General features: G+C 33.4%; 4 protein-coding genes across 6 annotated transcripts; 3 read left to right on the top strand and 1 right to left on the bottom strand.

Moving 5' to 3' along the window:
- Positions 1-1,035: 1,035 nt before the first annotated feature.
- Positions 1,036-1,872, top strand: LOC126741088 (uncharacterized). The gene is made up of 3 exons (XM_050447404.1): positions 1,036-1,193; positions 1,422-1,562; positions 1,624-1,872. The coding sequence occupies exons 1-3, from the start codon at positions 1,127-1,129 to the stop codon at positions 1,815-1,817; spliced, it is 402 nt and encodes a 133-aa protein (XP_050303361.1). The 5' UTR covers positions 1,036-1,126; the 3' UTR covers positions 1,818-1,872.
- A 2,121-nt stretch (positions 1,873-3,993) lies between these two features.
- LOC126741086 (glutathione peroxidase-like) lies at positions 3,994-9,641 on the top strand. Of its 3 annotated transcripts, none has more exons than XM_050447401.1 (4): positions 3,994-4,154; positions 8,853-9,121; positions 9,182-9,408; positions 9,470-9,641. In XM_050447401.1, exons 2-4 carry the CDS (start codon positions 8,860-8,862, stop codon positions 9,536-9,538), a joined length of 558 nt encoding a protein of 185 aa, XP_050303358.1. In that variant the 5' UTR covers positions 3,994-4,154; positions 8,853-8,859; the 3' UTR covers positions 9,539-9,641. The 3 variants fall into 3 exon arrangements, with proteins under 3 accessions (XP_050303358.1, XP_050303359.1, XP_050303360.1); XM_050447402.1 differs by lacking the exon at positions 3,994-4,154 and adding an exon at positions 5,234-5,396; XM_050447403.1 differs by lacking the exon at positions 3,994-4,154 and adding an exon at positions 5,276-5,430.
- A 320-nt stretch (positions 9,642-9,961) lies between these two features.
- LOC126741084 (glycerol-3-phosphate acyltransferase 3-like) lies at positions 9,962-13,367 on the top strand. Its single transcript, XM_050447399.1, has 9 exons — positions 9,962-10,325; positions 10,981-11,147; positions 11,204-11,270; positions 11,329-11,580; positions 11,639-11,875; positions 12,358-12,473; positions 12,525-12,677; positions 12,731-12,928; positions 13,065-13,367. The coding sequence occupies exons 1-9, from the start codon at positions 10,179-10,181 to the stop codon at positions 13,150-13,152; spliced, it is 1,425 nt and encodes a 474-aa protein (XP_050303356.1). The 5' UTR covers positions 9,962-10,178; the 3' UTR covers positions 13,153-13,367.
- Positions 13,368-13,374: 7 nt separating this feature from the next.
- On the bottom strand, positions 13,375-19,774 carry LOC126741085 (odorant receptor 13a-like). The gene is made up of 7 exons (XM_050447400.1): positions 19,513-19,774; positions 16,758-16,943; positions 16,536-16,701; positions 16,321-16,482; positions 13,889-13,985; positions 13,577-13,837; positions 13,375-13,516 (listed from the first exon to the last, which is right to left on the bottom strand). Exons 1-7 carry the CDS (start codon positions 19,730-19,732, stop codon positions 13,466-13,468), a joined length of 1,143 nt encoding a protein of 380 aa, XP_050303357.1. The 5' UTR covers positions 19,733-19,774; the 3' UTR covers positions 13,375-13,465.
- Between the last annotated feature and the right edge of the window lie 431 nt (positions 19,775-20,205).

The following is a 20,205-nucleotide window of genomic DNA, read 5'->3' as shown; positions in this document are numbered from 1 at the left end:
TCAATTTACTAAATGATTCATGTGAAACAAAGACAAAATAAATGTTTAAATATTTATGTATTGTAGCGTAAAGCCAGCTTTAACTGTTGAATAGAAAATGAGAGGCCAGACATTTTGTAATATGTATTTATAATAATCAAGTTAAAAATTAAATATTCGAAAAGTGAAACTTCTTCATTGAAATCAACTGAATTTGATTTTATTAAAGACTAAAGATTGAAATGAAAAACAAACTCAATTGGTATGACAAATGATGTTCTATCAGTCAATGTCAACAACTCTCTGTCAGCCCCTGTCAATTTTGCCAAGCAAGATGGCCGACATACGATTCCGATTTTCACCATACATTTGCTGAACCACAGAACATCCTCCTTTAGAAATAAATGAAAGTGAACGAATGTGTCGGGTTGTTTTAAGTTGTTTGCTCGATCGAAAGATGGCGCGGCACACGTCATCGATTTACCGTACATTACAGAAATTGTTTTGTTTCTTCATTCATTCTCCGATAGATAGAGGCACTGTATGTTTTATTATGGGTTTTCCCGATATGCTTTCGGTTTTCGCTGCAGGCTCAGGCTATGCAAGCAAATTGAAAAATGGCACATGAACCAATAACCGCTACGACCGGAAACGAAAGTGCGCTGTAATGGCGGCATATTTAAATACGTCTTATGGCGCTAAATTTTAAATTAAGGTAAATAAGTACATAAAGAACATTCACTCTACAGCACCCACGTACAGCAGATCTTAAAAAATCGCTTGAAATGCAAGAAAATTATTAAATTTTTATTGAGATTATCGCCACTAATTATAATCAATCAAGGTTTTTTTTATCACGTTTATTTTTACACAAACATTTATTTGCTTTTAAGACGAATGAGATTGAAAAGATAAAAAGATTATAGGGCAAAAAAAGCACACACACAGATTTAACGCGTTGAAAAGAGACAGAGCTAAGAGCTGCGACCCAGATTTGTGCCAAAAGCTGATTGAGTACTTCTTCTTGCTGATTACCGACCTTATCAGGATAAGCCTGATAAAAAAAAATCTATAAATTTTTCCCTGAAACGACCGAAAGGGAACAATCGTTTCTGCCGTGCGTCAGTGCGTTAAGAAGAGAGAAAAAATGATTGCCAAGATTTCTTTTGTGGCCGTTTTGGTACTGGGAGTGTACCTAAGCTTAACTCCAAGTGGTATGTATCTCTATTCTCATTTTCTGAATGCAGACATGTACAGGCACGTGGCCAAGATCTGTGCAAACCTTTTCCTTGCAAACCATGCTCCCGATGAGTCATAGAACGTTTCGTCTTTGCGTCAACTTTTCTAATGCCATGCAGGTTTTTCTCATGCGACCATAATCATCAGTCGTGAGCATAATATGGCGTAAAACTCCTAAAAATATTCTGAAATATCTTTTACAGGAGCAACTGGGAATCTCATGTGCTACAACTGCACGTCCATCGGTAGCAACAGCTCCTGTAGCGACCCACTAAGCAGCGATGCCAACATGACCACTTGCGCTGACAGCAGCGAGAAGTGTGCAAAGGTCACCTTCGAAGTTGGTAAGTTCAATAAGGGCATGCCAATCAGTATAGCTGATATAATAGTGGTAAATGATTTCAGGCAACAATACTTACTGGAACAGATTCTGTAGCAACGCCACTTGCGATCAGCTAAAGCAGTTGGCTCCCAGTGGTGCTGAGATAAGCAACTTCGAATGTTCCCAGTGCAGCAGCGACCATTGTAACGCAGCTGGTAGTTTTGGGGTGTCCCTCGTAGCTGTCGCGGTCGCTTTGATCGTCTCCAAACTATTTTAAGGTTATACGAGGGGATGTTCGAAGACATTTAATAAAGCGTTAATTTAAACATCAACATGGTTTTATTTAGATAGGATCGCCTTATTATTATTATTAGATTATTAATCGCAGTAAATAGATTTATTATGTAATCAAATATTCCCATATTAAAATTTTTCAATGAGACCGATTAATTAATAGGCAAAGTGTGTACCGAGAAAAACCACAGGTAAGTATTTAATTTTTTTCTAAGAATATTATGGTCATAATATTGAAGAAATTAATAAATATTTGCTAACAAATGTTTAAGAAAGTGTCGTAATATGATTCAAATTTGGCGCCGTATATTGGCCACTAGGGTCGCTACTGGTGCTTTGACAGTTGAGTGTCCTTAGTATTAAGATTTGCCGCCGGAACTTTCGTTGATTTCACTTCATATCACTGTCGCCAGGAACTGATACTGTTATCTCTGTCCAGTATGAGTGACGTTGAAATTCAATTGAACGAATTAATAAATCGAATACTCAAGAAAGTGTCGTAATCAGATTGAAATTTGGCGCCATTTCAAATCTCCCTTGACGGCCATTTTGGTAATAGCCACTAGGTTCGCTACTGGTATTCTGTCAGTTGAATGTCCTTGAATTTGGAAAGTTCGTTGATGCCTCCATCAAGGTCATATCACTGTTTCCAGTAACTGATGGTGTAATCTTTATCCAGTATATTTAATTGAACAAATTAATAAATATTCGATAGCAAATAGTCAAAAGAGTATAATGGGATTCAAATTTGGCGCCATTTTGAATCTCATTGTGACGGATGCCATTAATTTCCAGTTCTGTTCGCATCTGTCATTTGGGTAATTTTTGTAATGGCCACTAGGGTCGCTAATAGTGTTTTGACAGTTCATTCATTCAAATTTCCCGCCAACACCTTCATTGATTTCATTTATCACGGTCTCCAGGGACTGATGATGTTATATCTAACGGATATTAAAATTTAAACTTGGTGTCATACGCTGGTGCGCCCATAGGCATTTCCGTTTACGTCAGAACCAGATACAAATTAACCTGTTTTTTTTTTTTTAATATTTATTAGACGAATACCGTTTCAACTTAAAATGTTGTTATTAAGGTCATCGACCGTTAATTAAGAACTAATCTGTGTTAATTTGCTTTTAAGTGTTTTTCTTTTAGCTAATTAAATACAGGTTTTTTTCCGCCATTACGTCGCTAAATAAATCCGTGGTGGTATAGATAACGTATACAGAATTTCGAGCTGTCACTTGTCACAACTGTCAAACTCAACGATCGGGTTGATAGATGTTCAACTTGAGGTCGGTAAAACAGATTTCTTAAAGTGAGGGCCAAAATACTTATTGAGGGCATGTATCTGCTCATGCGTAAATGAGGAAATTGAACAAATATTACTCTGAATTAAGCTTGTACTAATAAACAAATAATTATCTACAAGTCGTTAAATAAATCCTCGGTGGTGGAGTTGACGTATGCATGATTTCGAGCTGTCACTTGTCACAACTGTTCACCGATCCATCTGGTTTGACAGATAGATGGTCAACTTACGGCCGGTAAAACAGATTTCTTATTATGAGGGCCAAAAAACTTATTAAGGGCGCGTATCTACGCATGCGTAAAAGTGAAAATTTAACAAATAATTAATTTGAATTAAATATTTATTTATAAAAAAATAATTTTCCACAAAGGTGTTTTTCCGCTATGAAGTCGTTAAATAAATCGTCGATAGGGTAGTTGACGTATGCAAGATTTCGAGCTGTCACTTGTCACAACTGTTCACTGATCCATCTGGTTTGACAGATAGATGGTCAACTTGCGGCCGGTAAAACAGATTTTTTATTATGAGGGTCAAAAAACTTATTAAGGGCGCGTATCTACGCATGCGTAAAAGTGAAAATTTAACAAATAATTAATTTGAATTAATTAAACTTGTATCTATAAACAAATAATAATACCGCAAAGGTGATTCACTTGTTATTCGTTTGAGACACGTCTAACCTTCACCCTGACGGGAGTCGAACAGGACAAAGAAACCTAAGAGAAGATGCCTGATGAATTATTTAAATTAATTTATTAACGAGGAAAATAAACAACTTTTAATCGTATTTCCAACGCTTTTGGCATATTATTAGACCGGTCCGATTTACTAGTCCTAACGATCCTCGTCTTATTAGTCAGATTTATTTATCGCGCATTTTCTGCTCGGCCATACAGGATTATCTTATTTTTCTTCTTATATGCCATTGGCGCGGCCGGGTATATTACCGGACCCGGCTCCTGTTGAGGTTTTAGTTACTTGTTAGTTGTCGTACTGCGGTTTGATCAGGTAAGAAACAGTTCGTTCGTATTTGATGAAGAAGAGGTTTAAAGTTGCAGGAGAATAAATAAAAAGTCATATAGGATTAATGAATAAGGGTCAGGAGAGCGGAATATTTGTTATATTGCATTTAAATGACTGTAAATTTAATGAATACCTTGCCTACATTTATTCATTTAAAACTGAGGACTTTCTTTTACAAAACAATGCAAATTACTGAAAAATTAACGAATTAATTTGTTCATTAAGACAATTGTTCATAGAAATTAAGTCTTATTTTAACCCCACCCTCCTTTCCTCAGGGAAGATCTGCTGCAGATTTTTTTTTAAATTTTAATTTAAACCTGCTCTACTAAAACCTCTTCAAGTCTCCAAAAAGGAAATATTGAAACACAAATTAATGAATAAATGTCTAAAGAATATTCTTAATTTTTTTTAATCTGCGATTGAAGACCCCAAGAATTAACGAATAAAATTTGTCATAAAAAAAGTTTAATGAATATTTTTTTAAATTTCATTTATTGCAAACTTGCTGATGTATCCATTAAAGTCAAACTTGAACAACTAAATTGATTAAAGATCTTTACATATATACAGAGCATAGTTACAGCATTTAAATTCCCTGCAAAAAACATTAATAAATAAACCGTCACGAAATTTGTGATTTAATTAATTTAACATATAAAAAAAATTAAAATATTGTGACGAAAAATTAATTTAATAAATATTGACAAAACAATTTTTTGTAGAAGGAAGGAACCTTACCCGACGAATAACGAAATAACTAAGCAGTACTGTACAATAACAAATTTATTAATTATCCTTTTTGATAACTAGTACCCATCATATAATCCTCCCATTGTATCCTGCACATATATGCTTTCAACAATAAAACGTAATTATAGACAATCTCCTCTAAAATTGAAATGATTATTATACGGGATTTTTCCTATAAATAAACAAATTAGATACACGTTTTAAGAGAGATTTATTAGATAATTTATCGAAATATTGTCAATACCTAATTACGCATTATCGTTGTTCCCAATTTATTCATTAAAAATGATAACGTTTAATAAGGGAACCGTGCATTTAATTATAAGATCGCATAATTGACGTTGGCATAATTGTTATTATTTCACGTTAATTATGGGAAATCAAAATGTTTTTCCAATAAAACTCGTAAAAAATATGGTTGATCAGTTTAGTAACAATTTTGTACTTTTGTTGTACCATTCTTGTTGATTTAAGGTAGAGTAATTTAATTTATTTTGAGTTTTATTCGGTAAGTAGCGTAGGTAGGTACATACATCTAAAGAATGTTTTTAACGAATAAATTATTAGAAAACTCCACTTTTTGAGCATGATCATGATCAACTGATATTTTTATAATTCGTTTATCATAGCCTAGGGAGCACTTCGGAGATGGATTTTGTGTAAAAAAATGGTTCTGAAGTAAACATTGGCTGCGCGCCAGCTTAACTTTGTTGTTTCAGAGTCATAAATTTCGTTTTTTGAGTACTTATTAATTGGGATCTTTATGAGGCACTCAAACGGGATTTTTACTCAAAGGGGAGCCCAGATATTCCAGATATTGTTACAATTCTTTCAACATATTATACAAAACATTCTGTAGATGGGTTTTCTATAAAAGCATTTAGTTCTCAATTGAATATTTTTTTAGTTGGAGTTCAGTTTGATTTTTTAGGTAATTTTTGTATTGAATTTAGTATATTGAGGATACATTTGACAATCTTTGAGGTAATCAAGTGAGGTTTTGACTCAAAGGAGGGCAGTTTTCTGAGAAACAATTTGATATATTATAAATTTTTCTGAGTCAAACAGTTCCTGAGTTACATCCTCTTTTACCCACCTACCTGATTTGGGGTCCTTGACTTTTTACAATTTTTCACCTTCAGACATTTTCTCTTGTAATTTCCAAACTATGCCAGAAATTGTTACAATTCTTTCAACATATTATAGAAAACATTCTGCAGAGGGTTTTTCCATAAAACCATTTAGTTCTCAATTAAAAATTTTTTTAGTAGGAGTTCAGTTTGTTTTTTTGAGGGAATTTTTGTACTGAATTTAGTATATTGAGGATAAATTTGACAATCTTTGAGGTAATCAAGTGAGGTTTTGACTCAAAGAAGGACAGTTTTCTGAGGAACAATTTGATATATTATAAAATTTTATGAGTCAAATAGTATTTAAGTTACATCGATTTTTACCCACCCACCTGATTTAGGATCCTTGACTTTTACGATTTTTCACCTTCTGACATTTTCTCTTGTAATTTCCAAACTATTTCAGATATTGTTATAATTCTTTCACCATATTATACAAAACATTCTGTAGATGGATTTTCTATAAAACCATTGTAGTCCTCAATCAATTTTTTTTTTAATTACAGTTCAGTTTGTTTTTTTTTAGGTAATTTTTGTACTGAATTTAGTATATTGAGGATAAATTTGACAATCTTTGAGGTAATCAAGTGAGGTTTTGACTCAAAGAAGGGCAGTTTTCTGAGGAACAATTTGATATATTATAAAATTTTATGAGTCAAATAGTATTTAAGTTACATCGATTTTTACCCACCCACCTGATTTAGGATCCTTGAGTTTTACAATTTTTCACCTTCAGACATTTTCCCTTGTAGTTTCCAAACTATCTCAGACATTGTTATAATTCTTTCACCATATTATTAAAAGCATTCTGCAAATGGTTCTTCCATAAAACCATTTAGTTCTCAATTAAAATTTTTTTTAGTAGGAGTTCAGTTTGTTTTTTTGAGGGAATTTTTGTACTGAATTTAGTATATTGAGGATAAATTTGACAATCTTTGAGGTAATCAAGTGAGGTTTTGAGTCAAGGAGGGACAGTTTTCTGAGGAACAATTTGATATATTATAAAATTTTATGAGTCAAAGAGTTTTTGAGTTACATCGATTTTTACCCACCCACCTGATTTAGGATCCTTTGATCCATTTTCTCTTGTAATTTCCAAACTATCTCAGACATTGTTATAATTCTTTCACCATATTATTGAAAGCATTCTGCAGATGGTTTTTCCATAAGACCAATTAGTTCTCAATTAAAAATTTTTTTTAGTAGGAGTTCAGTTTTTTTGAGGGAATTTTTGTACCGAATTTGGTATTTTGAGAATGACTTGAAAACTCTTTGAGGTACTCATGTAAGCTTCTCACTCAAAAGAGGGCAGTTTTCTGAGAAACAATTTGATACATCATACATTTTTCTGAGTCAAACAGTTCCTGAGTTACATCCCCTTTTACCCACCTACCTGATTTGGGGTCCTTGACTTTTTACAATTTTTCACCTTCGGACATTTTCTCTTGTAATTTCCAAACTATCCTAAATATTGTTACAATTCTTTTACCATATTATAGGAATTATTCTGCAGATGGTTATTCCATAAAACCATTTAGTTCTTAATTAATTTTTTTTTAGTTAAAGTTCATTTTGTTTTTTGAGGGAATTTTGTACTGAATTTGGTATTTTGAGAATAACTTGAACACTCTTTGGGGTACTCATATAAGGTTTTCACTCAAAGGAGGGCAGTTTTCTGATAAACAATTTGATATATTATACATTTTTCTGAGTCAAGTAGTTTTGATTCAATGAGTAAGATCGATTTTTACCCACCCACCTGATTTGAAATCCTTGACTTTTTACAATTTTTCACCTTCAGACATTTTCTCTTGTAATTTTTAAACTATCCCAGATATGTTTGTAATTCTTTGCTCATTTTTTAGAAGATATTCTGCAGATGAATTTTAAGTAAGATTATTTAGTTCTGAACTAAAAATTTTCTGAGTTAGAGCATTTTTCGAGGATAACTTTGACACTCTTGGGTACTCAAATAAGGTTTTCACTTAGAGTAGGGTAGTTTGCTCAAAAACAGTTTGACATACAATCCATTTTTCTGACTTAAATACAGTTTCTGATTCGAATTTTAACAAATTTTCCAAATTCAAATATTTTATTCATTATGATCAATTTAAAATAAAACTATTGAGGCATCATTTTTAACTTTCATTCAATGTGAATCTTGATTTAAGTGTGAATTTGACGAATAATTCTGTTAAGAGATGATCATTTTAACGAATGAATTTGGGAATAACAAAAAATCTACGCTTTATGAATGACTGACTATACTATAATACACAATGACTTCATTTATTATTTAGAATAATTATTTGGGTCCTAAGTCTCAGTCTCAAAATATCTTTTTAAATAATCAGGTAACATGTTTTGCTAATAAAACATCATCAGACCTACAATAAACAGAAAAACACACGTAACTACAATAAAACCTTACACTAACCCCAACTCCTTACTAATCCCAACATACTTATCACAAGTTAAAGAGTGATGCTCATCTTGCCCTGCTGAAATAAAAAAATTAAAGTTTTACAGTTCCTGAGTTAATTAAAACATTCCTTTATTTATAATCATTTAATCAGAAAGAAAAAACAAATATTCAGAATTTAACGAATAAATCAATTGAAAAGCACTCGCCTGGCTGCTACTGCAAAACTGTTTATTTAAATAATTAGTAAATAATTGTACACATACATCTAATAAAAAACACTTCTATGCCATTCCCTCTCCTCACTCTTGACTATGGCATACATCTGACCTTACCCGAGGGGTTTTAGCAAATACCATTCCTACTGCTTTGTTTCAGATCTACAATGAATTCAATGATACTATTGACCCTAGTAGCCTTTCTGGGCTGTGCACTAGCAGGAAATCCTGAAGATGTCACCAAAGCCACCTCAATCTACGACTTTTCCGCCACAGACATAATGGGAAACGAGATTTCCATGGATAAATACAAGGGCAACGTGCTCCTGATCGTAAATGTCGCCTCAAAATGTGGCTTAACCAATAAAAACTACGAACAGTTGAACGCTTTAAACAGCATGTACATGGAGAAAGGGTTGCGCATCTTAGGTTGTTTAGTTTGTGTGGAGGAATTGAGTTGTTGAGTAATTTTTTTAAAAATTTTCGCAGCTTTCCCTTGTAACCAGTTCATGGGACAGGAGCCGGGAAGCAACGAGGAAATCGCCAAATTCGCCATGGATAAGGGAGTGAAGTTCGATATGTTCTCCAAGATTGACGTTAATGGAGATAACGCTCATCCGTTGTATAAGTTCTTGAAGTACAAACAACCGGGTACTGGTGAAACTTCTGATATTGAATGGAACTTTGCTAAGTTTATTGTGGATAAAAGTGGACAGGTAACAGGTTTTTTCCATATGAAAATCAATACTTTTTTATTGATATACTAATCTGTTTCAGGTGGTTGAAAGGCATCCCCCCATGAAGGACCCCTTGGACCTGAAGGCGATAATAGAAAAATACCTTTGAGTGGCAATATTTTATTAGAATAGTATTTTTAGTGGTTTAAGCATTTTAGGTTGTACCAAAGTGGCATTGTAGTAAATTGCAAATAAAAAACTTATTAAGCTGATTTTTTTAATACCATTTATCAAGGCACATCAGATAATAGAATTAAATAATGCATAAAATAGCCAGATTATCATGTTGTTTACTCATCAAGAGCTTCCACTAAACTTCCAATCAACTGAGATAAGATTAGAGGAAATTTAGTGTGGGATAAATGCCACTTATCACCCTATTATAATATGAAAATGGTTATTTACAACACCCCGTATCAACAAAACCTTGTACTGTGACACCATTCACACAAATAACAGTCCAGGGAAGACCTTGAAATCATTTAAAAACTCTCTGGTATATTAAAACTAATGAATTCTATTTTTGAACTGACTATATGACATTGATAATGTGTGTTTGTTTATGTTTGTTGTGAATACAAAAATCGCCTTCGGACCGATTTAAAAGTCCAAAAAAATAGATAAATATTATTGGAAAATGCATTATCTTGCTTATCTAAAGTGCTAACACGATGTCCGCTGATAAAAGGGTTATTGTACGTTAGTTTAATTAGTTAGTAGACCATCGGTGGTTAATTGATAAGTTAAACATGGTGTTGTTACAAATAAGTGGTTTTATCACCTGGATTTTCATTCCATGGAATGTGCTCTTGCTGTTTATTATGGTTTTGGCCGCTATAGGGAAGTCTGTGGGAGTGAGGAGGCTCTACATAAAAATTCTCCTGTATGTTTTCGAGGTGAGCTGACTGAAGAGAGGGTGGTAAATCTAAATAATCGCAATAAATGTTTGGAAAACAAAACAATTTTCCTCAATAATAAGTTTGAGGTTACGTTAATGTGTTGTCAAAAATGACAACCATTATACAGCGTTGAGACATCTTCATTTTAAACGTCTTAGGGTTTAGTATCATGCGAATAACTTTTGAGTAAAAATAAGAAGAACGTAAATGAATTAGTGTATTTTATATTAAAAATATGATAAATAGAAAAATTGTCTGAATAAAATCAAAACGTGACAACCTAGCCACAATATGGTGGAATGACAAGTGACATACTGACAATGGGCTGTGTTGCCAATAGCAAAAATTTTTCCCTTTTCAGCGATATTTTAAGCATTTGACAAAAAAAATGGATTTGAATTTTAAGTTCGGATGCTGTCACTGCAATATATATTTTTTAAATCTTTTTCTTCCGGTAATTTTGGTGTATTTTGTGAGAAGTTGGCAACACTGCAAAAAATAAAGATCTATGCACTGTTGTCACTGTTGCCAAGTGTGTTATTTTTTACGTAAATGTTAACTAAGTAGGGGCGACTGTCATGACAAAGTGGCGGGAGATTTGAATCATTTAGCATTTATTACATATTTTTTTCTCAATGAATATTTAATTTAGTTTGGCAGAAAAAGCATCGAAGCGGCCAATAAACGCAAACACAGAAGAATTTTGGCGCAAGACTCCGACTCCTCTGACGAGGGGTACGAGGAGGGCGCGCCAAAAATTGAAAATGACTCCATAATTAGCAGATCTGCCGTGAACAATAACGAAACTGGTCTAATTTGGTAGAAATTTATTATTAAAGTGTTTTATAGAAAAATTACATAAAATTTATTTCTAGTCGTGAGAAAGAACTTATTTTAGTTCCAGAGACCTTACCTGAACCAGAAAATCAACATGATAAAGAGGTAAGCCTTTACACGCCTTTTAACATCATATAATTTAAAATTCCCGCGCTTTTTTCAGGAAAAGATCAACTTTGATATTAAACACTGGCTAAAGACACTGGATTACGTTAAAAGTGGTATTGAGGCAATCATAGAAGACCAGGTAACCTCCAGGTTCGAAATCCAAGAACTAAAAAACTGGAATTTCTTAACAAGAACAAATTATAACTACGAGTTCATTTCATATAAACTTACCATTCTGTGGATCATCGGGTTTTTACTCAGATATTTCGTGCTGCTTCCATTGAGGATTTACATGTTTGCCTTCGGGGTAAGCCCCTGTCAGCAAGAAACCAACCGAAAATAACTTCCCTCCTGAATCTTTCCAGATTTCTTGGTTATGCTTCATTACAACCCTAATAGGCAACCTACCGGATTCCGCTGTTAAAAGGTGGTTAAACCATAGATGTTACCTAACGGCCCATAGAATCCTCACTAGGTCCCTCTCGGCAGTGATAACGTTCCATAACCAAGAATTTAGGCCTCAAAGGGGCTCAATTTGCGTTGCGAACCACACCAGCCCCATCGACGCTATTATTCTGTCCAATGACAACTGTTATTCGTTGGTAAGTTCTGTGACGTTTGGCAAGTGACAAGTGACATAGTAAGAATTTTTTTGTATATCGTCCTAACCTTAAATTGACTTAAATTTTTAAACATTGCTAATTCTTATTTTCCAAAAAATCGTCATTCTTTTATCACCAATTTTTCAAAAAAAGTGCATTGAAAAGGCGTCAAGGTTCTTGGGTTGGTACAATTGTGACAGATGATTAGTGACATATGACATTTGTCAAAATGGTTGTTGACAGTTTTAAATTGTGTTCTAACCTCAAATGACTTATTTATAAAACTGCCTAATTTTTCTCCCCCTGGGAAAAATCATTAGGCTTTTTAAAGAGGTTAACTTAAAAGGTTCTGCGAATATTAAACAAAGTAATTATATACAATGAAAGCAAGTGTAGCAAACGTGAACAAAGGTAGGGGCTTCATTTGGCCTTATCAAAGACGCACTGTGCAGCACATTTTCAATCATTCTTTACATTTACAGATTGGCCAAAAACACGGAGGAATCATCGGCATAATCCAAAGAACATTGCACCGAGCCTCTCCACATATCTGGTTTGAAAGGTCAGAAACCAAAGACAGGGGCTTCGTTTTAAGAAGGTAAACCACTTTCGATGTTACTAGCAAAATTCCAGCCAAAATTCTTTTTAGGATGAGAGAGCATACCGCTAACCCAAAGAGCCCACCGATATTAATATTCCCCGAAGGTACTTGTATCAACAATACATCGGTGATGCAATTTAAGAAGGGCAGTTTCGAGATGGACTGCCCCATTTATCCTGTTGCCATAAAATATGATCCCAGGTGAGTTATTTATTCTGAATCTAATGATGAATAAAATGTCTGTTTATTATGAGGTTTGGAAATGCCTTTTGGAACAGTAGTAAGTACTCTATGGCACAGTACCTTTATATGATGATGACCAGTTGGGCGATTGTCTGTGACGTCTGGTATTTACCACCAGTTTATAGACAAGAGGGGGAATCTGCAGTTGATTTTGCCAATAGAGTAAAACACTTGATCGCCGAGCAAGGTGGATTAGTTGATCTAGTCTGGTAGGATATAATAATATTAATTTTATCTTTGTTTAATGTGGTTTAGTGTATTAAATGTTAGATTCTTTAGGGTTATGTCTTATTGGTTAGAGAGTGGTCTATTATACATTTCCCTAAAGAATAATTTTTATTCTAGGGATGGCCAACTGAAAAGGTCAAAACCGAAGAAAGAATGGATTGAAAAGCAGCAAATGAAATTCAGTAAAGTCTGGAAATCTGATTAGGTGCTTAAGGTTTCTAGTTTAAGGTTTTGTTACTTTTACAGTTGTTTTTATACCTAAATATACAGATATGACCATGGTAAATAGAGCTTAAGAGTGCCAAAGAATAATTGTCTTATTTTAGGTACAATGTACTAAACAGTAATAATGAGTGTTTTTGTCAAGTTGTTTTGACAATTTAAAGAAAATGAGTAATATAATCTTTAAGTGAATGAATATATTTGTGCTTAATTTTGCTATCCTAATTGCCATCACATTTTTTCAAATTCAAACCAAAAGCATTATAAATATTAGTAATTTAATGCAAAGAACATCCCTATATTGCAGTTAATAAGAGCATCATGTAAGAATAAGTCCCTTTCAAAATCTGAAAAAAAAACAATAATTTTTATGTGTCAAAACAACCAGCCGAAATCCCCCCACTTACAACCAAAAAAGTCTCCAAAGAAATCTTCTGGAAATCCCCAATGGTAATCCTAAGAGGTTTTTGCGCTCGCATAATAGAAAACATCATATTAATCCTCACATCGCTGGGCAGTACTGTCCAATCAATCTCATACCAGGCATAAGAGATCCTCTGACTTTCCAGGAACAAATCGTGTGCGGTATTACAGTAGATATAGACTCTGGCAACCAGAGTTGAGATAAATTGTCCCAGTAAAATGCACTGGATAACGTTCAGGTTGGTCTGGAAAATCTAGTTAAAGTAAAAATGACTTAAAACAGGGAGGTTGCTTACGATTATTTGGAACGTTAGGCCTGCCAGCTGGATAGAACTCGGTAAAAAATCCAAAATCATGATGTATTTGATGCTGTCATTGAGTCTCTTCACGTAGCTATAAGAGGGATTAATATTGATTAAAATGGTTCTTAGGGAAACAGTGGTTAAGTTGAACGAAATATGCACTATTGGTCTTGTTTGGAAGACCTGGGCCCTATAACATAAACACTACAATTGTTACAAGTTACAATTAATTTACCGTACCTAACACATCAGAAACAACTACAATTGTAATTTTTTTACAATTGTAGGACTACGCGTACATATGTATAACAGACTTGTTAAAACGAGTTTAAGCTGTTTAGGATTAAAAGTTATGGGTTGTTTGTTAGTTTGTTCGTTCGTATAAGCGATACGGTGAGAAGGCTGATTTCGGTTAGTAAAAATGTCGTCTAAACAAATTATTTTCGAAAGAAAAATGCAGTTTTTGACAAATATTAAAGAAAACAAGGAAATTCTATTTGGTGCTTTCAGATAGACTTAAAAAGCAAGACAAAGTCGAGAAATGGAAGGAAATAGCCCAAGTAGTCCAAAGTATATGCTTAGTTTCAGTAGAGAAGGATTGGACCTACGTAAGAGATACTGTCTCTAATCTCCCTTACCAAAAACATAAAAATATTTCTCATATATCAAATCATCAGAATTTTCTGCACAACAAAGGTCAAAACTAATTGCTGTATGGTGCAAGCTATTTTACAATACAAGATCCAAGGCAACCTTGTTGGTATTTAAAACCCCATTTACTTGAAAAAAGTTATAGAAGCTAAAGCAGTTGGCCAGAGAAAGCACAGACTCTCTGTCACTCTCCAGACAACCACCAAACCAAGATCATCATTTTCCCATCTAGTATGTGGTAGATTGTAATCACCTGCCAAGACAAACAAACTACTTGAATATCTACTATATACATGTTCAACGGATTCACAATGGCTTAAATAGGCTTGAAGTGGAGATGGAGATGGTATATAAATGCAACCAACAACAAAGCTTTGATTGTCAATTGTAAAAGTCAAATAGATCTGATAAATATCCACATCAACAAGTGGGATACCAATTCTATGTGTACATAAACTCTTTTTCACCACCTCCACGAGCCTTGGTAGTATTTGTACCCATTTGACGATCATATCTATATAAATCACAGTTTGGTACTCCAATTTCAGCATCTGAATATTCAGATGTTAACCAAGTCTCTGCAATCATAACAATATCATAGCAGCAGCAACTAAGTGCCTGCTGAAAATCTTTTATTTTAGTTCTCATACCACCTGTATTAGCATAATACACGCAAACACCTGAACCAGAAGGGCCATCCCGCACTAAATTATGGTTTGATTCATTTGATTTTGATGAAAATTTATCTTGCGTTTATTATTTAACCAAAATTTTCGCAAGATAACCCTCTAGGCCAGTTATCCGGCCTTAAAAAATCATCCCTGCAATCGCCGTTGATGCTTATCTTAAAAGAAATAGTCTCACCCTTAACTGGCAACAATATTCTACTTTAAGGTCCCTAATCTGAGGGCACCGCTTTTTAATGTGCTCTTCTATAAAACCAGGGGTCACTCCCATTTTATTTTTGTACCAGGCAGTTTAAATAATTTTTATTCTTCAGCATATTCAAATTGCAAATGCATGAAATATTAAGAAAATTACTCCTAAGGTGAGGAATAAAATGGAAAATTATTTCATTTCAATGAATTCTAGAAATTTCAAATAATTTTTGACTTTATTCTACACTGTTGGAGTCGTTTTTTTATATTCCATGTACATATTGCAAATCATTTTTAATTTTACTATACGCTTTTGGAATATTCCAGGCAGTTATAATTTAAATAAACCGGAAATTAAACATTATATTAAATGCCTGGAATATTTTAAGAAATGCTTTCAAAAGGGTGGAATAAAATAAGAAACCTGATAGGAAATCAAACATAGTTCTTCCAGCAAAATATGAAGAAGAAAAAATCAAAATTGATAAGGACATAACAATTACGACTGATTGTTGGACCTCTGTCAATAATGAGGGGTTTGTAGCAATGAGGGCAATTTTAAAGTACAATCAGTATTACTAGAGGTTGGTCCTTAATAAAAGTCATACCAGTGTAAGTTTGGCAAATGATCGAATTAAGAGATTGGAGTGAGAAGTGGGAAGAATATCTTGTTTTTGCCTTATGAGAATCATAAAAAATAGTTTTTCTTCCTCATCGCTAAATTGTAATAAAGAATCATCGGGATAAATTTCAAAAAATTATCTCAGGAGGGCTGACTTCCAAAGACTCTTTTAAGTATGTAGATCAATCTGGGGATAAATTAGGATTAACACATGGAAATGGACTACCTGTAAAGGTCTCATCTTCTTAATTTTTAGCTTTAAATCGAACTCTTACTTGATTATTTCTTGATGAATTATGATACACTCCTTCTGCATGACCCTATAAGACTCAACCTCGGAGCACATCAGTTTAGCCCGTACATTCTTGGCGTACCAAAAAAAATTACTGATGTAATGGTGAAGAATCTTAGTTTGGCATATTGCAAACAAAATAAAACTAAAAAAAGAACTGTATATGACCTATTATGTATTATGTATATGAACTATTACCTATAGCAAGTCAGATCGGTTGTAACAAAAAATATGGATAAATACGCTCCGACGCAACTAGTCCAAACGAAAGCGATCCAGTAAGAGTTATCAAACGGGGTCCAAGAGGATAACGGTAGTTGTGGAATTATGACCGTTGTGTTACCGTATTCCACGTAATAAGGATCTAAAATGTTTATAAAAACTCTCTATGTAAATACGCACCTATAAGACCAAAATTACCTCTTAAAGCGGGCGCTGTTATATAAAAGATAACCGTCAACACTATACCGGCCAAGTAGTAACTTTTCAGGTTCTGATTGGCGAGCAGAACTTTCTCGTAGATGCTTATGACCTGGTCATTTTGGCTGGCGTAGATTTGCTCTTCGTAGCGTAAGATTTTTTTGAAAAATTCTCCACTCACTTGTCCTAAAAATGAATTTATGTGGGACGAACATAATGTAGTTTAACCAATAATAGAAGAATGAAATGAGGTTTAAAAATTGAAAGTTTTTGTCCTTTTTAAACATGAAAACACTTGTCAGTTCTGGGCTATAGTATTCTACGTTTCCTTTCAATATACATGGGGTCAAAGTTGGAGTGCAATACTTTACCCTTAGGTTAAAAAGAGAGCCGTTTATTATGAACTTGTCTAGAAAGAAGTAAAATATTTCCTGATAAATAAGCTCAACTGCTTGGAAGAAGAGAACATTTTATGTTATACTTACACTGTAAAAAATATTTGTGTAAAATTATCATTGGCAATATATATTGCCTTGGTTATTCAAGTAAACATTCCAAGCGAAACGTTGAGTAAAATATTTACATGTCACTACATTGAAATCTAAGTTGTCCCTTATGTAAACAATCAGGATAGGTACATTACATGTACTAGTCTTATATCTTGATTTTAACTATATGAATTTTAGGAATTTTTTCAGTAATTGGTTGAAGAGCTATTGAGTATCCTAGAAATCTATAATTACAACATTTTAGGCACTAGATATCAAGATATTCAGATTCCAATAAGAGACAAATTATTTTTTTCTTCCAGGCACTCCAGTAAGAAAAATGTCAATATCTTGATTTTTAGTGCATGGATTTCAATGATTTTTTCAGTAGCTGCTTGAAGAGCCCTTGGAGTATCCTGAAATCAATAATTATAACATTTTAGGCACTAAAAATCAAGATATTTAGTTTCCAGTAATAGACAAATTATTTAATTTCTTCAAGGCACTCCAATGAGAAAAATATCAATATATCGATTTTTAGTCTATGGATTTCAATGATTTTTTTAGTGGTTGCTTGAAGAGCCCTTAGAGTATTCTAGAAATCAATAGTTACAACATTTTAGCCACTAGAAATCAAGATATTCAGATGCCAATAAGAGACAATTTATTTTATTTCTTCCAGGCACTCCAGTGAGAAAAATATCAATATCTTGATTTTTAGTGTATGGATCTCAATAATTTTTTCAGTAGTTGCTTGAAGAGCCCTCGGAGTATCCTAGAAATCAATAATCATAATATTTTAGGCACTAGAAATTAAGATATCCAGTTGCCAATAAGAGACAAATTATTTTATGTCTTCCAGGCACTCCAGTGAGAAAAATATCAATATTTTGAGTTTTAGTGTATGGATTTCAATGATTTTTTCAGTAGTTGCTTGAAGAACCCTTGGAGTATCCTAAAAATCAATAATTATAACATTTTGGCCACTAGAAATTAAGATATTCAGTTGCCAATAAGTGACTAATTATTTTATGTCTTCCAGGTACTCCAGTGAGAAAAATAACAATGTCTTGATTTTTAGTGTATGGATTTCAATAATTTTTTCAGTAGTTGCTTGAAGAGCCCTTTGAGTATCCTAGAAATTAATAATTACAACATTTTGGCCACTAGAAATTAAGATATTCAGTTGCCAATAAGTGACTAATTATTTTATGTCTTCCAGGTACTCCAGTGAGAAAAATATCAATATCTTGATTTTTAGTGTATGGATCTCAATAATTTTTCCAGTAGTTGCTTGAAGAGCCCTCGGAGTATCCTAGAAATCAATAATCACAATATTTTAGGCACTAGAAATCAAGATATCCAGTTGCCAATAAGTGACTAATTATTTTATGTCTTCCAGGCACTCCAGTGAGAAAAATATCAATATCTTGATTTTTAGTGAATGGATTTTAATGATTTTTTCAGTACTTGCTTGAAGAGCCCTTGGAGTATCCTAGAAATCAATAATTACAACATTTTAGGCACTAGATATCAAGATATTCAGTTGCCAATAAGAGACAAATTATTTAATTTCTTCCAGGCACTCCAGTGAGAAAAATATCGATATCTTGATTTTTACGTGTGTACGAATTTTAGTAATTTTTTCAAAAAGTGCTAAAAGTAAAGTTAGAGCTGATAAGAATCCGACAGAGACAGCCTTATGAAAATGGCTGGGACGTGCAAAGGATAAAAGTTAATAAAGAATAAATTGATCTACTAATTTAAATGTGTTCAAAATTGGTACAACTAAGTAATCCATTATTTGTCCTAAAATTGAATATTATAGGACAAATAATGGAAATCCAAAAGGGGACATCCATTGGATATCCAATAGTTTAAAAGGGTGCCATCTGGATGTATGAAATCCGCTATAACGTAAAAAAAAACCATGTTACAATTTTCATACAAACAGCGAACATTTTTGCAGCTTTCCCTATGAAAATGACGATGTACTTTTATTTGAAAAATCTTTAAACACACTTTGACAAAAAAATACACTTTCACATTTTCTTACCTGATGCTAATATTATATACGTGAAACAAACCACTTTGATAATTCTTATAAAATATAGTCAGGTGGGACAGAAAGTACATAGAGGGCACAGTATGGTTATCCGTTATTTACAAGATTTCACAAGGATTTACATAATATTAAAAATATGTACAGAAATTTACAAAGAGCTATTATTTTTACCCAAAGAACATTTACGGAACATATTTATTACCTCTGACAAATAGACATTTTACCAGTGCAGCAAAATGTATCGAGGTGATGGTGTAGTTCCTGATCACTTCTTCGACTATCATATTCTCCGCCGCTAAGAGTTGATACAGCTTAAAAACCTCACTGAGAAAACAGAGAATGGCCAGCAAATAAATTATCCCGGTGTAAACGCGCTTGAGGCATCCATCCAAGGTCTCCTTAAGGCTTAAGTGGGGCATCATGCAAAAGAAGTAGACCAGAGGAACGCATACTCCCAGAAATTCGTTTTTAAATGGTACCTTAAAATTTTCTGGTTTAAGTATATTGCTTAGTGGGCTCCTAGTACTTACATGCATGACGGGAAATTGGTTTATATACAGCAACAGATTTGGATTTTCTTTAAAGCGGTTTTTTCTACGTTAATTATTAAGGGGTAAATTAATGCTTATGGTCTGATTAAACCAATAATTAAAGCCAGTTTGGGAAAATAAATGTTGGTTTAAGGAGTTAAATATTTATGGAATACTTACGAGTGGAATCATGTTTTTTTTTCAACGCACTATATAGTACAACGGAGAGCAATACCGAAATGATCCCTTTTTATAAGATCGTCGGTGCCTTCCTATTGGTCGTAACTGAGAAAAAAAATATGGGTGGAGCCCTATATATCTCGTTTATATTAAATGTATTTTGTGCATGGACTGTAATTTTCAAA

Source organism: Anthonomus grandis, chromosome 10, assembly GCF_022605725.1.
Source record: "Anthonomus grandis grandis chromosome 10, icAntGran1.3, whole genome shotgun sequence".
Classification (NCBI taxonomy): Eukaryota; Metazoa; Arthropoda; class Insecta; order Coleoptera; family Curculionidae; genus Anthonomus; species Anthonomus grandis.
This window is presented reverse-complemented; position numbering and strand designations above follow the sequence as displayed.

Excerpts from the sequence above, each read along its gene's own strand:
- LOC126741084 (XM_050447399.1), top strand. The coding sequence starts at position 10,179 with ATGGTGTTGTTACAAATAAGTGGTTTTATCACCTGGATTTTCATTCCA. Across the intron at positions 11,271-11,328 it reads AAAATCAACATGATAAAGAG|GAAAAGATCAACTTTGATAT; the intron begins GTAAGCCTTTAC and ends CGCTTTTTTCAG. Across the intron at positions 12,474-12,524 it reads AGGGGCTTCGTTTTAAGAAG|GATGAGAGAGCATACCGCTA; the intron begins GTAAACCACTTT and ends AATTCTTTTTAG.
- LOC126741086 (XM_050447401.1), top strand. The coding sequence starts at position 8,860 with ATGAATTCAATGATACTATTGACCCTAGTAGCCTTTCTGGGCTGTGCA. Across the intron at positions 9,122-9,181 it reads GAAAGGGTTGCGCATCTTAG|CTTTCCCTTGTAACCAGTTC; the intron begins GTTGTTTAGTTT and ends AAATTTTCGCAG. Across the intron at positions 9,409-9,469 it reads TTGTGGATAAAAGTGGACAG|GTGGTTGAAAGGCATCCCCC; the intron begins GTAACAGGTTTT and ends AATCTGTTTCAG.
- LOC126741085 (XM_050447400.1), bottom strand. The coding sequence starts at position 19,732 with ATGATGCCCCACTTAAGCCTTAAGGAGACCTTGGATGGATGCCTCAAG. Across the intron at positions 16,944-19,512 it reads AAAATGTCTATTTGTCAGAG|GACAAGTGAGTGGAGAATTT; the intron begins GTAATAAATATG and ends ATTCATTTTTAG. Across the intron at positions 16,483-16,535 it reads ACCGATCTGACTTGCTATAG|TTTTATTTTGTTTGCAATAT; the intron begins GTAATAGTTCAT and ends TTCTTTTTTTAG.
- LOC126741088 (XM_050447404.1), top strand. The coding sequence starts at position 1,127 with ATGATTGCCAAGATTTCTTTTGTGGCCGTTTTGGTACTGGGAGTGTAC. Across the intron at positions 1,194-1,421 it reads CCTAAGCTTAACTCCAAGTG|GAGCAACTGGGAATCTCATG; the intron begins GTATGTATCTCT and ends TATCTTTTACAG. Across the intron at positions 1,563-1,623 it reads AAAGGTCACCTTCGAAGTTG|GCAACAATACTTACTGGAAC; the intron begins GTAAGTTCAATA and ends AAATGATTTCAG.